Source organism: Pholcus phalangioides, unplaced genomic scaffold (assembly GCF_987345545.1).
Source record: "Pholcus phalangioides strain wild (caught in Gottingen) unplaced genomic scaffold, Ppha-v1.0 ptg000042l_1, whole genome shotgun sequence".
Lineage (NCBI taxonomy): Eukaryota > Metazoa > Arthropoda > Arachnida > Araneae > Pholcidae > Pholcus > Pholcus phalangioides.
Window position 1 is genome coordinate 6,035,474 of NW_028301628.1, and position 16,458 is coordinate 6,051,931.

General features: G+C 34.0%; 1 protein-coding gene across 2 annotated transcripts in view; it reads left to right on the top strand.

Annotated features, from left to right (window-relative positions):
• Positions 1 to 16,458, top strand: part of LOC149063911 (protein sax-3-like) — a 157,530-nt gene that overhangs the window by 84,624 nt on the left and 56,448 nt on the right. For both annotated transcript variants that reach the window (XM_089254899.1, XM_089254900.1), the window contains exon 2: positions 7,456 to 7,749. In XM_089254899.1, the coding sequence (XP_089111025.1) occupies positions 7,456 to 7,749 (294 nt within the window). The remainder of the gene's footprint in view (positions 1 to 7,455; positions 7,750 to 16,458) is intronic.

Consider the following 16,458-nt stretch of genomic DNA (forward strand, 5'->3'; position numbering starts at 1 on the left):
AAACATGTCAATTTATGAAATGGGGAAGAAGATTAAGATTTCAGTGACCCGATCTTATTCAAAATTAAGTTTTTAAAATTTAAAGCTAAAAAATAAATAAACAAACAATAAACGAAATCGTAATTTTATGAACTGAACAGTTTCCTTTATATTCAATCAATTTATATTCAATTACAATGATATGCTATTTTACCATGCGTGCAAGGTTAATAATGGTTTTTTTTTTTTTAATTTGTAAGAAAGTAAGCATTAGAGGTATGTAAAACGCTTTAGCGGTATAGTATAACATATATAAACAAAAGTATGTGTACCAAACTTCAAATAAATGAATTGCCAAATAATATTTTTAATATTTTTCTACTAGAGCATAGTTTTTCACCATGTTAAAGGGTAGGAGACCTCTTAAAGGGGCTGTGAATTTCAGGGAAAAACAAAAATACTGTTGTAAAATAATCACATTTTTAAGGTTTAAAGTGGAAGGAGGAAGGGTGAAAAATTCACTTTTGACCTTTCCCCTTCTCTTCACAGAAATCCAAGTTACCTCTAGTTTAGTAATCCTAGTTCACGTCCTTGTGTTTGATGGTGATATATTAATACAAAAAAAATGTGACTGCCAGTCACAAAAACAAATAACAATTGCTCATAATAAAAATGCTGTATTTATTAGCCTGAAAAAATTATTAATCCTGAACCTTATGATACTAATTCAAACAATTATGCGTACTTAAAAATAATAATAATTTTAATAATGATCAAAGTTGTAAAAACAGCTTATAGGAGAGGCATTTTGACAACTCAGAAAATGAATCCAAGAAAGTTTTTTTTTTTTCGTTTCTTTATAAAAATTTAGTAAGAAATGCATGAAACAAGAAAAGAGTTTCTGAATCAAATTTTTGTCATGTTCAGTATACAATCCCGTTAATTAATTCTCTTATTTAATTTCTTGTTCAACTTCAAAGAAACGAAAGACAAAAATGACGAGTTCACAAAAGTCAAATTCCATTCTTTTTCCACCCTTTTCATCTCAAACCACTTGGCACTAAGTGATAAATAACAGAAATTCCCCTTCTAAGGAAAAACGAACAACCAAATGACAAGACAATTCTTTTTTCATGGTAGGAATAAAAAAAAAAGGCTGACAGCTACTTTGAAAGGGAAAAAGCGTCATTCCGTAAGAAAAAAAAATATATATATATGGATAGATATAGAGAGAGAATAAATAAGCGAAAAAAGGAAAAGCCAATCTAGCGATTACTCGCTATTTCTAATATCATCCATTTTGCCAGTCTGACATGCCATCAAATCCTCCAGACAACAAGAACACGCTATCATAACCTAAAAACTCGAATAAAATATAGAAAGAAAGAAAAAAAAATACCAGTAAAAATGCACGGAGACATAGATAGATATAAATAAGAAAGAAGAAGAAAAAGAAAATGGGGAAAGAATTTTTTTTTTCTTTTCCTTCGAAGGGGAGAAAATGGGAGAAAGAAAATAAGAAAAATGGAGAAAGATACAGTTAAAGTAAAAATGGAGGATTCCAAGAAGAAAAGGGAGAACCATTTCTCCCCCCCCCCCCTAAAGCCAAGCATTTAATCTGGAGACACGGGTCGTGTGACAACCCCTACTGAAAGCGACCCAAAATCCCGATATTAGCTTGGTATCCTTACACACACGTGAAATAGAGTAAAAGAAATGTTGTAGAAAGGTATTGGTAAGAGAAGATGGGGGGAAAAAATGGCTTTACGTATCTCTACAGTAGAACCCCGTTTATACGACGTTCGAGAATTCATCTCGAAAGGACGTGCAAATACGAGAAATGCTCAATTGAAACGTAGTTATAAGATATCCGACTACGTAAAAAACGTTATTTTGGGAGAAAATATCGATTTTTTTTCCCTTTCCTATGAAAGCCCTATTTCTTGAGAGTCCAAAACAGGCCTTGTTTTGAAATCAATGGGCTGCCTGGATATCATGCCGAGGGAATTCGGAAGAAAGTGTCGTTCCCGCCACCGGAAATCTAACCCAAGACACCTTGCATACCGGAAAAGCGCACTGGCCATCATACCACAGAGAGACGTTCCCTTTTTCCTCAAAACACGCGCAACATCATGACTTGCTAGGTAAAGACATTGCAGCCGCTCTTAACTTCAGCTAGTGGTCTGCAGGTGGCGGCAGTAGAGATGGATGACGATTTTTTTTACGTCGCCATAATATCCGGATAGCCCATTGATTTCATGTATCTTGGTTGAGCAAAAATCTTCATCCAGGCAAAAATCTTCTCCATCATTGTTTAAATTACGTTCAGAACCGAAATTAAACTCATTTTAGTATTGCGTTTTTATATCAAGTATGCGTTTTTATATCTGTAGATAAAAACTTGGAACGCGTTTTACGAAAAATGCCGTTTTTGATATTTTACTTGAGTTTGAAATATAATTTCTAAAAGTAAATCAATTGTGTCATTACAAAATTTTAATGACATTCTGTTATGTATGTTAAGTTATGAACCAAAAGCTAAGGTCTGTCACATGAATCGCATTTCTCTAATTACAGTGATATATAAACGATATCTTGAATGAAATTTCTCAAAATCCACACTCGTATCAACAGATTTGAGTGTAACTTTTAAAATTCTTTAAATTCTGGTTCATAAACGTGCATTATCGCTAGCTGAATGAGAATGACGAAGCTACTGTGAGAATAACGAATCATTTCATTTATAGAATTTTTTGAAATCGTTTTTCGAATATTACATGAATTTTACTTAAAATTAGATATAAAAATGATTTTTTCATAGAAAATGACAGGAAGTCCAAAATTTATTATTGTTTACACCATTTTTAGACACTTTCTATCAAAAAAATGTTATTAAAGTTAAATCCACTTCCATTTTACAAAAAAAATAATAAAAATACCAAGAAAGATAGTCGGGTATCTTAAATCAGACTAAACACCCTCAAATTCTCAAAAATTATACTCTTTTCTTCATTTTCTAATTTTACTTACAAATGATCCGAATATGAAAGAGACTAGGAAGTAAAATTAAGAAATTAAATTTCTCGAAAACCCGTAATTCAAATCGGTTGTTTCTTAACTTTTTTGTTTGCCTTCAGCCCGATCGAGCTGATACAATAAGCAGTTGCAGGTGCCTTAAAGTCACCAACTCACCAATTTCTTAAACATTTGAGTTTTTTTTTAGTTATAACAATGTATTTATTTCATGTATTGCATGTGTATTGAGTTTTTTTTTTTTTTGAACTATAACAATTTATTTTCAATTATGATAATAATACGTTTATGGAAGATGAAAATTTGGGAATAATGAGCTTGACCGTTAGTTTATGCTGTACTTTCCCAACTTGGCTCTGAATTTTTAATTCAAATATCTCACGATAATAATGTACTTAAAAACGTGAAATTTTTTTTGTTGGCCTCAGAGGGAACAGGGCAACAACTTTCTAATTCGGATTTTTAACATACGGGACTATGTAAAAAGGTTTTTTTTTATTTTTATGTATACGAATCCTCAAACAATTTTTAAGATTTTAAGTACGTAGATTTTACGCACGTCATTGGAAAAAGTTTTGTAATTGAAAGTATGTCTCTAAAGCCAACGGTTACAGAGATATCCCTTATTCAACCAATTTGGGACACCCTATATGTTATCCATCCTTTTCATCTAACTGGGCCAGGTTAACGTTTTAAGAGTAGGAACTAGGATGGAAGGTTGATGCCATCCACGGCCGGTCCCAATGCCTTGAAGCCATCTCTCTCTTTTCCTCCTATGGATGGATGGATCGTTGCGGAATCGAAGCCTTCTTCTCTTTCGGAAAGTCGATAAGAGAAGGTTGGGATGGTGGGGCTTTCTCGCATCAGACCCGTTGGGAACCTGGTCGATTTTCGGTTGTTGTTGCTGCTGCTACTGCTGCCGATGCTTTAGAGAACGGCAATCCCTCATGAGGATGGAGAGAAATGAGGAAAAATAAAATAGGAATTTTTTTTTTTTTTGGTAAATTTTCTCAAAAGCTGCGAAACATTTTTTTGAATATATATATATCGGAGTCGATTCCGTTTACTTGTTTATTTATTCATACGGTAGTTTATGTGTGTATACTATTTCCTATGTATGTATATATTTATTTTTTTCCAGGACGTCTGAAAAATTTATTTATGTAAAAATTTCGCTCTTGACTTTTACTGCTGTTTATGAGTGAGTCGAAAGAAAAAACGATCGAGTAATATAGAAGGAGTTCCTTTTTTTTTTAATATGTAAATACGTTTTAGTCACTTTTTATGGTCGTTCGTAAATTTAATGAGTGAAATTTTTTTTCTTAAATATATCTTTTAAAAAATAAATCTTAAATAAGTTTGAATTTCTTCAAAGAAATCTGTACCTAGACTTCGTAAAAAACGGATCGCCGAAAACTTAGGAAATTTGAAAAAAATTATGCGTTAAAATGTTACGTAATTTTTTTTTGATAATTGAGTTGAACTTTTGAAGTTGTATTGGGAAATATCGGGAAATAACATTCCCATAACTCTAACTATACTTATTATGTATATGAATTGATCGAACATTTATGACATATTTTTAAACTTTATATGAAATTTACCAATTGATATATACAGGGTGTCCTGTAAGTACTAGAACGGTCTTTATTTCATCAACCGTTCGTCGTAGAGGTATGGTTCGAATCTAAAAAATGCTCAACAGGTGTTCAAAAATTACCCCGTACCAGTTTGGAGTGTGAAAATACAGTGTGCTACAAAATCAAAAAATCTACATTTTCATACGCCCCCCCCCCCCCAATGCTATAACTTCCAATCCGAAATTTGTTGCTCTGTCTCTCCTGATGAGAACAAAATAAAGTCCATGTTTCTAAGTGTAATATTCATTGATATATTCGAATTCGAAAAACGGAGGAAATTTGAGAAAAAACAGCGTTAAATGTGGGTAAAACGGTTTTTCGCATTTAATTTAACGCTAATTTTTCCCCAAATTTTCTCCATTTATCTCTGTGAATATTGCACTTAAAAACATGAAATTTTCTTTGTTGGCATCAGGAGAGACAGGGCAACCACTTTCTAATTGGATGGTAGAGCACAGGGTAAACGTATGAAAATTTAGTTTTTTATTGTGTTACACACTGTATTTTCACTCTGACTTAAAACGTAAAAGATAATTTTTGAACGCCTGTTGAGTGTCTTTTAAATTGGAATCATACCTGTACGACCGACGGTTGATGTGATAAAGGCCGTGCTAGCATTTACAAGACCCTGTATATAAAAGAGTGGTCCGCTGTGAAATGCTTGTCATAATAATTTCACCCAAAAATGAATATTAAAAAATGGAATTCTGCATGTATAGAAGCCGTTAAACCTTTTGTTTTAGGTTTAAATCGATTACATGAAGACACGCATCTCACAAGTAATCCAGACTTTCCCCCAATGCATGCTAGCAAATACATATAGTGAAATTAATTAAATGTTATTTAGTACAGTGTTTCTTGACCTTAGAGCTATATAGTCCTTGGAATAATGAGATATTCCAGGGGGAGCACGGGTAAAAATCAAATTAGGGGGGTCAAAGGGGACTGGTGGCTAAGGGAAAATATCAGATACGAAGGAATGAGCCATTTAACCCTTAGATGCATAGCTTTGCCTATGTGCAAAGGGTCCTTTAAACGTTCAATACTGCAGCCAGTGAAGGTAAAAATTTAGAATCGTCTTTGCAGATAAGACGAGGTCATATCAGTCCCATTTTATATTTTGAACTTGCTGTCAGACGTCGCAATTTACGACAATAACTTTTTGTTGTTGTACAGCATGTGTGGCTGTGACTTCACTAATGTGATGAAAAAAATTTGTTTGCATTTGTTGTGTCAGTAACTATGAAAAATATTATTACTGTGAGGCTATATATATAAAATTAAGTACTGAAAGACTATTTGACGCTGGCATATATTTATATGCTTGTCCCATAATTTCGTGAATAGTTTAAAAATTCATAAAAATTGAAGTAATTGGTATTTTGAAAGGTTTCGAAAAAGGGATTTTAGAATGGGACTTTTTTTGGTGCAGAAAAGGTTTAGTTTAAATTTTTGTGGATAGAGGACGATGCGCGAAAAATAACAGAATCCTGGATCTGAACCTTTCTGTAATTTCCCCTAGTTCGAAACGTTTCTAAATTTCAGCCGGTGATTCGCGGCTGAAGTAAAACAACTTCACCAATAAAGCTTCATACCAATGTCAACATCACAATGAAAGCCTTACGAAAACGCCAGTAACAAGAAAATTCAGAAATGAACTATTAATCGTACATCCTTCATTTTATAGGACTCCGATTTTCATACTTCCAATAATTTGCTTTCATTCAGCGTGTTCTATTTACAAAAATTTGAACCCGAACTTTTCTCCAATCTTTTCTACATCCAAAGCGTTCGCAAAGCCTCAGCCGGCGATTCGTGGGTGAGGTAAAACAACTTTAGCAATAGTGCCAATATCAACATCACAACCAAACCATTATGTGCGCACCAATAACAGTAAAATTAAAAAATGATCAGTTAATTGGACAACTGGCATGTTGCAGCACTCCGACATGCTTATTTCCAGTGTTTTGCTTTGTGCAGCGCTGTCTGTCGACAAAAATTTGAACATTTTTTCCCCCTGTACTAAACAAAAACTTCCCTTCGTAAAAATACCTTTTCTGCAAGCCGCATTCAAATATACCAATTCCTACAATTTTTATAAAATTTTAAATAATTAAAAAAATTTATGTAGCACCTTTTATTTTGATGTAGCTTTAAATTTAGCTTATTAAATATGAGAATATTTATATGTTTGACAGTCCTTTTCGTAAAATTGTTTAATTATGATGAGAGAGAGAGGTTCTGATTGCTGATTTCATACGCCACTGTGTGTGTAATGTGCAGCGTTTTTTTTCCTGAGAACTTGGAATAAAAGAAAATTTAAGAATTATTATTTTTTTTTAAGATTTAGAGATGGCGTATATACAAGGGAGTAGAAAAATCGACGGTTTTTTTTAAAAACAGAACTAACAACTTCCATCATTTATAATTTTAATAAATGATGAATAAACTTTTTAACGCACCGTGGTAGCCTGTGCAATAAAAAATGTTTGCAATGATTTACTTTCATTTAGCGTCCTCTATAGACAAAAATGTGAACCGATTTCTTCCTGTGCTAAAAAAAATTCCCCCCTTCATAGAAATTACTTTTTCGAAAACTTCATTCGATTATATCAATTCCTTAAATTTTTATGAATTTTTGCATTACGTTATTTACGAATTTACGGGACACCCTGAATTTTAACTTCATAAATGATATGTGTCCATAGATTCACTGAATACTTTGCGAAGTTACGACTTCGTCATATTTCTTCATTCTGTCCTCTTATAGTAAAATTTCATATGTTTATTCTCTTTTCTATAGGTCAGCTGAGGCCACCAAGAATTACAGAACACCCGTCGGACATCTTGGTGAGGAAGCATGAACCAGCGACACTGAACTGCAAAGCTGAAGGGAATCCTGAACCAGCCATCGAATGGTACCACGAAGGTTACCTTGTCGACGATACTCCAAACCGCATGATATTCCCGAGTGGTTCGCTGTTTTTCTTACACGTCTTGCAAAATAAGAGAGAACACGACACGGGAACATATTGGTGCGAAGCTATCAACGAAGTGGGAAGGGCCAAAAGCCGGAATGCCACGATAGAAGTCGCTGGTAATGAAATTTTATTAAAAAAATATTAATCATACAAATTTCAGACTTTATTCCCAGACATTTAAAAACTAATCTTATTATTTATTTTATTACATGTTCATTTCTTTAATAAATGTGCTTTTGAAACCTAATTTTTCATTCAAATTTGATTTCAAGCATTTAAATAAGAAAGTTACTCACTAGAACAATGGTGCACAACCTCTTTTTCGAGGACTGCATTTGGCCCGAGAAAGGGGTTCTGGTAGAAAAGTATCAATATACATACCACGGTAAATACCAGGGCTGGCCATATTTCCTTCATGAAAATACGGGAAATCGGGATCCATACGAGGTATCACAAATTATCACCAAACACATTGTCAAAGGTGAGTGAAGGTGCATATTATAGCTAAAAACTTACCAATTATAATTGTTTAGAATTACAATTATAATTGGTAAGTTTTTAGCTATAATATGCAATATGCCTATAATTATAGGCAAAGAAATTGTCAGAAGTTTGTCAAGTTGTCTTATTATCGCTATATTTTGCCAAAAAATGAATTAAAATGTAATTTACCAAAAAAGTATACGTTTGAAAAATATGTGGCATGAATCTCTAAATGATAATTAAAGGCACAATTACCATGATATAATTTATAAGTCATGGGATATGATCTTAATTCTTGATTTCTGCATAGGTACAAAATTCAAGCAAACCCCGTTAAAAATATAGTTAAAAGTAGGAAATTCTACGAAAAAGTTGGAACGTCCAAGATTATTGGAATGTCACCAGTAAAATACGTTCCATATTAGTCACTCATATATTTACAAAAGTTTATAGCCCTCAAGTGGCAGAAATGCAGCATATCTGGCCCACTGACTAAAAAGGTTGTGCATCCCTGTACTAGAAGAGCTTTCGGAAAGAATTGGATTACTGCTCTCACGCATGCCAGGTGACTAGATGGTTGCTCATGGAACTGAATAACATACTCAAAAAAAAGGGTAACCCTTTAATTGTAAAAATAAGTGGCTTAGGGGCCATTCAAGTATTACGTAAGCAGATTTTTAGCCATTTTTTACCCCCCCCCCCCGTCAGCAAAAGTCAGCAAAACACTGACCTTCCCCCGTCAGCAGCTTAGAATATTTCATATCTTCAAAAAGGGTGGTTGATGACGTAAGCGACCTTCAAACCCCCCCCCCTCCCCCTTGTCATCAAAAGTCTGCAAATCCGATCCGAACCCCCCCCCCCCCTCGATGCTGAGACGTAATACTAGAATGACCCCTTACCTCCATTCTTCTTCACATGCGGAAAAAATTACTTTTATATTTCTTGCTGCTAGCATTCCTCTCTATTAGGAAAACATAGAAATAATCCTCATAATTAGACATTTGCTCAAAACTTCTAAAAACCGTTTTTTTTAACCTGCCAGCCAGCAAAAAAGAACAAATAGGACGAGAAAATATCAATTCGCCATCAATTTGTAAGTTTCTGTTATCCCTATTGTCTATATGCAACGGGAGCAATTCAGCAGCTGACGACAGCTGAATGATGACAGTTTTTTCTCAGTGAATAAAACACAAAAATTCAGTGTCATATTTCAAAGGCATACCTGAGAACGCGTAAAAATTAAGGCGAATTAGTGTGAATTAAGGCGCCTATAGCATCTTTCTGGGGGTTCCCTAAGCGTGGATCTAGAGGGAAACGGTGGGAGCGATCGCCCCTCTCAAGAGCCGAATAGTATGTGAAAAATTTGTTTGTGCCGTAAAATACGGAATGATCCGATGCACCTATACAATAAGTCGCTTCTCCGACACATCGCTCTGGATCCGCCTGCCTCCTCTTCATTCGCTGCTGAAGATATCTGTAACGGTTTCATTCGCAGCTAAAGCGTCTGCAACGGCTTCCTTCACAGCTGAATATGTCTGCCCTAGCTTCTTCAGCAATTAAAGATGCCTGCCTCCTCTATATTCACTGCTGAAGATGTCTGTAACGACTTCATTCGCAGCTGAAGCGTCTGCAACAACTTCATTCCCAGCTGAAGATTTCTGCCTCGGCTCCTTTCGCAGTTAAAGATGCCTGCCTCCTCTCTATTCACTGCTGAAGATGTCTGTAACGACTTCATTCGCAGCTGAAGCGTCTGCAACAACTTCATTCACAGCTGAAGATTTCTGCCTCGGCTTCTTTCACAGTTAAAGATGCCTGCCTCCTCTCTATTCGCTGCTGATGATATCTGCCTCGGCATCATTCGCTGCTGAACATTTCTGCCTCGGTTTCATTCGCAGCTGAAGATGTCTGTAACGACTTCATTCGCAGCTGAAGCGTCTGCAACAACTTCATTCACAGCTGAAGATTTCTGCCTCGGCTTCTTTCGCAGTTAAAGATGCCTGCTTCCTCTCTATTCGCTGCTGGAGGTATCTGCCTCGGCTTCATTCGCAGATGAAGATGTCTGTGAATGAGCTTCATTCGCAATTGAAAACGCCTGCCTTGTCTCAGGCTTGGATCCAGAGAAGGGGGTGATGGGAATGACCGCTCCTCTCAAGAGCCTAATGTTATGAAAAAAATTATCTCTCCCGTCAAATACGGGACGATAAAACGAACTTATACCAATTCACCCCTTCCGTCACATCGTCCTGGATCCGCGTCTGCTTTTTCCCAGGAGCTTTAGTGTTAAGTATGTGCAAAAATTAAAAATTTTAATCACGGATACCTCAGCGAATTTTTATCCAAATAGTTACGGAATTAATTTCATTCAATGCAATTAAGGGAGGCTTAAGTTTTATGAATTGAACATTTTTTTTTGCTTCAGAGCCGTATTGAAATAATTTTTAAACAGGGTGTCCCATAAATTCGTAAATAGCTTAAAAATTCATAAAAACTGAAGGAATTGGCTTATTTTAATGCGGTTTTTCCAAAAAAGTTCTCTCACGAAGTGGAATTTTTTTTTAATTAATTAATTTTTTTGAACAGAAAAAACAAATTATTATGCGTATCTGTCGACAGAAAGAAAGAGGAAATCGGCAGGAGTGATTGGACCTGAACCTTTCTTCAATCTCTTCTGTGTCAGAAACGTTCCTAAAGCTTCAGCCGGCTATTCGTGGCCGAGGTGAAACAAATTCGCCAAGAGTGCTTCATCCGCCAATGTCGACATCACAATGAATAACCAATGTTACACCGCAGTAACAAGAAAATTCAGAAATAAGTTGATAGTCCTATCCGTCATTTTATAAGACTCAAGATTGTAATATTTTCAGGAGGGTTTTCATGCCACGCCTTCTATCGACGAAATTTTGAACTAAATTTTCGGCACCAAAAAAACAAAAATTTCCGCTCGGGAGGATAAACTTTTCGCAAACCACATTCAAGTGTAATAATTCCATCAAACCGTAGGAATTGGGGGGGGGGGGAGAGGGTGGAATATGTTGGATGGAATTTATGGGACACCCTGTACCTCTCTTAATATTCATTTTCTAAAAGTTTTCATCACACAAATATTGCTTCTTACGTATAATGTTTCATATTTTATTTTGATTTAAAACAGAATTTTTTCATTCCCTTCATACACTTTAGGAGAGACACCCAGTGTATTGCACATACTTGTAAAAAGATATATCTGATTTCAGATTGTAAATATATTCTTGAATGACTCAGTAATTTTCGGTTTAGCTCACCTCCCGACTTCAGTCAGTCGGGAGGTGAGCTAAGGGAAAAAAATCAATACTTCAACATATGGACACTCACTTACTAGAATCCGGAATTCTTTGATGCGATTTATGTTCCCAGGAAGGAAAAAAAACCAAACCTTAGAAATTCTATCCATCATTTTTCTTCTGTGTGTTTTCTCTTACACTTTCTCTCTCTCTCTTACAAAATCGAAATTTTCTGGAAGACACCGCAACCCACAAAAGCTTCCGTTTGGCAATGAGCCACAACTTAGATATCGACCGAAACTCACACACACATACACTCATTCACCTCCTTCCTATCCAGTTTTACCCAGAGAATACAATTTTGTTAAACAGAAGATTCCTTGGGAATTTAAAAACAAAAAACAATATCAGCAAACATATACTTAAAAAAAAAAAAACTACCAAACAAAAATATAAAAAAAAAAGCAACAAAACTTTCGAAATTGCTTACCGAACCAATTCATCAAACTTGCTTGAATTTCAGATCAAGGTGACTTGTTTTATTAAGTATTCACGTAAGAAAAAATTCTTTTTCCACCTGAATTCTTAGATATTCTGTCTTAAGAAAGAGAAGCTCTTTAACTTCGAACATCTCGTAAAACTAAAAGTAGTACTTATACAGATTTTATTGATTCCAAAAAAAAAAAAGAGTCTCCATTCAAGGAGATTTCTCTTCCATCTTACATAAGAGCTTTCCTATTCATCCTCGTGTTTACAGAGAATCCAAGAAATCGAGTACTCAATGCTTCCGGAAAAAGCCAAGCTCTAAATGAAAAGTCAAATTTAATTATGAAGTATTGGATCCACGCGAGCTAGACGCGAATGTTGAGATAAAGCTGATTTGCATATACCCCATTAAAGAGTTATACATATATATATATATATATATTTAAACAACATTCTGCCTCTTGATCCTTGAGGAGTATCCTTCAAGATGAATTTGGTTTTCTTCTTATTATCAGCTTCTGGGGGATGTACATACAAATTTATCAAGAGTGAGAGAATCAGTATATTGCCTCGTCTCTTATCTTACATTCTAGCGATTTCCATTTGAGAGCTGAATGGGCACTTGATAGAGAGAGATACTTCTTGTTTCTTGCCTATACTATGTGACTCGCCTTTGAAGAGAGTGTTTTTGACACTCAAATAAATAACGGAAGATAAGCTTTAGTTCGCACCGTTTTATACCAGGAATGATTTTTATACATATTTTTAAAAATGTATCTTATTTTTCAATATTCTACTCCATTTACATTGTTACGTTTAACGCTATATGAAGCGTTCAATTGCATTTGAAAAAATTTCCTCAGAGTATTTCACTCTAATGAACGTGTTTATTCTACAAAATCTAACGAATTTTTCAGACTGTCATGTGTCTTTAATTGCTACTACTACACTGTACATGCACCTCGTAAACATGCCTCTGGGAAATTTAATCTTCAACTGCAAAAGCTGTGATATATTGACATTTAAATAAAGCGATGAGTTAAGGGTAGTAGCACGGGTTTGGCTTATGCCTTTCTATGGCAGAAAAATCACCTTTTTTTGAAAATATTTAAAATTTTTATATTTTTACTTTCAACTACTCAATATTTTTTCTTAAATTCTGTCGATATTTTTCATAGAATTAAACAGGAGCTTTTATGATTTCAATTAATATTTATCTTTTTTTTAAAATACTAATGGCATGCGACTTTTTCAAGAATTACTATAATTGATCAATATTTTGCTTGATAAAATTATCTTAATTATTTTAAAGAAAAATTCTGTTGTTAAATCTTGTCATACCTCAGCTCAGTGCTAAGTGACAAACGAGGTTTAGAGACATTTGAACGAGGCGTTTGAAAAAATATTCCTTATATGACAAAAAAACACCATAGCTTTAAGAAAAGAGCATTTTAACGGGAAACATTAGCATAAATATATATATAAGCCAGTTTATTGTCACCAGTTTACTTCAATTGCAGGGAGAACGAACACTCAAACGCGGTTGGACGCGAAAAAAGTGCGTATTATTTAAAAATTTAAAAATGTGTATTTTAGTAAATTTTCGTGCACCAAAAACCCCTTATTGCGTTATATTTATTGGCATTTGATGAATTTCTTTCTTTAAATCATAATTGGATATTTCTCCCTACAAAAAGCAAAATGTTGCAGCGGGAAAATCTAATCTTCCCCACATTTTAATATTTTCAGAATTATTGATAAAAGCTTCAATGAGTTCAAAAATTTAAATGCTATTTATATGAAAGAAATAATTGTTTGTTTTTTTTTAATTCCAGAAAATAATTAAATGTATGTAATGATAAAGAGAGATACTTCTTGTATCTTGCCTTTGCTATGTTACTCGTCTTTGAAGAGAGTGTTTTTGACGCTCAGATAAACAACGGAGGATAAGCTTTTCAAGTTTTCACCGTTTAAAATCTGGGAATGAGTTTTAAATTTTTTTTTCAAAACATATAACATATTTATAATACTTATTTACAATGCTACTTCATTTACATTGTTACGTTTAACGTTATACGAAACGTTCAATGGTATTTAAATGACTTTCAAGAAGATTTTGTCAACTTTAATGAACGTGTTTATTCTACAAAACTCGTGAATTTTTCCGATTTTTCATGTTTGTAATTGCAAAAACTGTTATAGTTCTAGATTTATGTTTTATAATAAAGCAATGAGTTTAAGCAGTGATTCTCAAACTTTTGTAACCCGTAGTTCCTTTGTCCATTTTATGATTCATCCACGGCTCCCCAGTAGGGCCATAACTAGGGGTTTTTTTTGGGGGGTGCAAACATAATTCTGCTACCTCCACTACTACGTCGATGGATTTAGAATAGTATTTTTGTTCTTTCCTAAAATTTTCTGCCCCATTGAGTTTGCTACCCGGGTAGTTGTCCCTTTAACCCCCCCCCCCGGTTCCAGCCCTGTTTCCCAGGAGAGTTACGTTGATATTTTAACCTATAAAAGAACTAATTCAAATCATTAATACTCACACAAATCAATATCTCCAGCTTGCCGCGAGGCTCTGAAAAAGGTTGGTAACTTCCCCTAGAAGCCGCGACGCACACTTTGAGAAACACTGAGTTAAGGGGGTAGGTGTATAATCTTTGCTTTTCATGCTTTGTTATGGGGAAAAACCACCTGATTTTAAGGAAGATTTAAAATAATTTTAGTGTCTCACTCAATTTTTTTTAATGCCCGCTCATATTTTTTAAAAATTCAACGAGATTTTTTAAAGATTTTATTTAATTTCTTTTTATTTTGTTTTCAACATGTAACTTTTTCGAAAACCATTTTAAAATTTTACAATATTTTGTGCCAGGAAAATCTCTAGATCATTTTGATGAAAAATCCTTTCTTTAGCTCATGTAATACCTCAGCGTCAAGAGATACACGAAGTTTAGAAGCATTTGAACAACGGGTGTGTGAAAAAATTTTCCTTATCTGACAAAAAAACGTAACTTTGAGAAAACAGCATTTTAGTAGAAAACCTTAGTATAAATGATGCTAATTACTTTATTATTATTTTTTTTTTTTAAGTAAAATACATACTCTCAAGTTTGGCTACTATGAGTGAAAATCATCCCATAAGCCGCAACGGCGAACGATCCGATATGCGAATTTCTATTAATCTTAATCATAAATCGTGAAAATTTTAAAGAATGACCATGATTTTGTACTGGAAAAATATTGATTCGTTTATTCACACACCATGCATTAACTTTAAAAACAATTTTTTTCAACCAAAAAATTTTTTTTGAATTCCTCCCCCCACCCCACTGAAAAAATTGTGAAAATAACTTTTTCGCATTCAAATATACCAATCCCTTGAATTTTTATGATTTTTTAAACTATTCATGAATTTGTGGGTCACCCTGTACTATGCCGTATAGATATAACATCCATCATGCATAAAAGCAATTATCTAAAATGTGAATAAATACGATACGATATTTTCTCCAAGAAAGAAAACATTGAATATTTTTGTAAAACATTATTTTTTGCACACGTTATAGCCTTAAATATAATACATTTTCCCGCGATTCCGGAAAAAAAAATTATCTATTTGTTTTCACTGCAAGAAAAACTGGGAAAAATATAAACATAATTTAATTTTTTCGGATCTTTTCTCTGTTATATTTCCCAGGCAAGACCATTTTCTCTCAAAAGAGCATTTTTCCACCATCTCAGCAGTTCTTTTCTCTTCTCTCTTTAGTTTTTAGCAGCAGTTTTAGTAGAGGGAGGTTGATGTTTAACGATTGTTGAGGAGGGGTGTTCTGATTTGTTGCGCGATAGTTAGCAAATTGTTATTTACCGTGTTGCAAACAAAACTACGTTCTCTTTCCTAATTAGTGCCAAGGAAACGAAATTCTAAAGGACCCGTGGAACGAAACGTGCTTACTTCATTTCTCCACGTCCACGAGGCCCTCAAAAAAAAAAAAACAACAGAAACAACAGCGAGAAAAGACCAAAGTTATAATACGTATTCTTCTAAGTGGAGTATTTATGCCAGAGCCGTAATACCTCCGTAAAGGAATAAAAACTGCGTTGGAAACTCGTTACTGTCTGGAAATTATTGCGCCATTATCCTTCGTGTTATAATTCTGGTTAGAATTTCGACGTTTCTGTGGTTTTCCTTGACAACAATGAGGTTTTTTGAACATAGTAAAGAAACGTCTGAAAAATAAATGCGCAAATAGAAGAAAAACATCTAGTTTTCTCGGTATGGTAGTTGTGTAATACGGCAACGTGGTAAATAATTTAGATATTATTATTTTTAGAGCATTTTTTTTTCAGAAGCAAAGAATCAAATAAGCATTTTCAATTTGTGTGTTTTTTTTCTATTTGAAAGAACATTGTTGGTTAGAATGAATTTTAAATATTAATTTTGCCGGTAACAAAGAATATGTACATTGTTGGCTACAATTTTTTTTCTTATTGAACAAAAACATGACAAACTGTATACAACACAAAAACAAAAGCTACGAAAAACAATAAAAAATTAATAAATCTTTACATTCACTTTGTGACCCCAAAGGA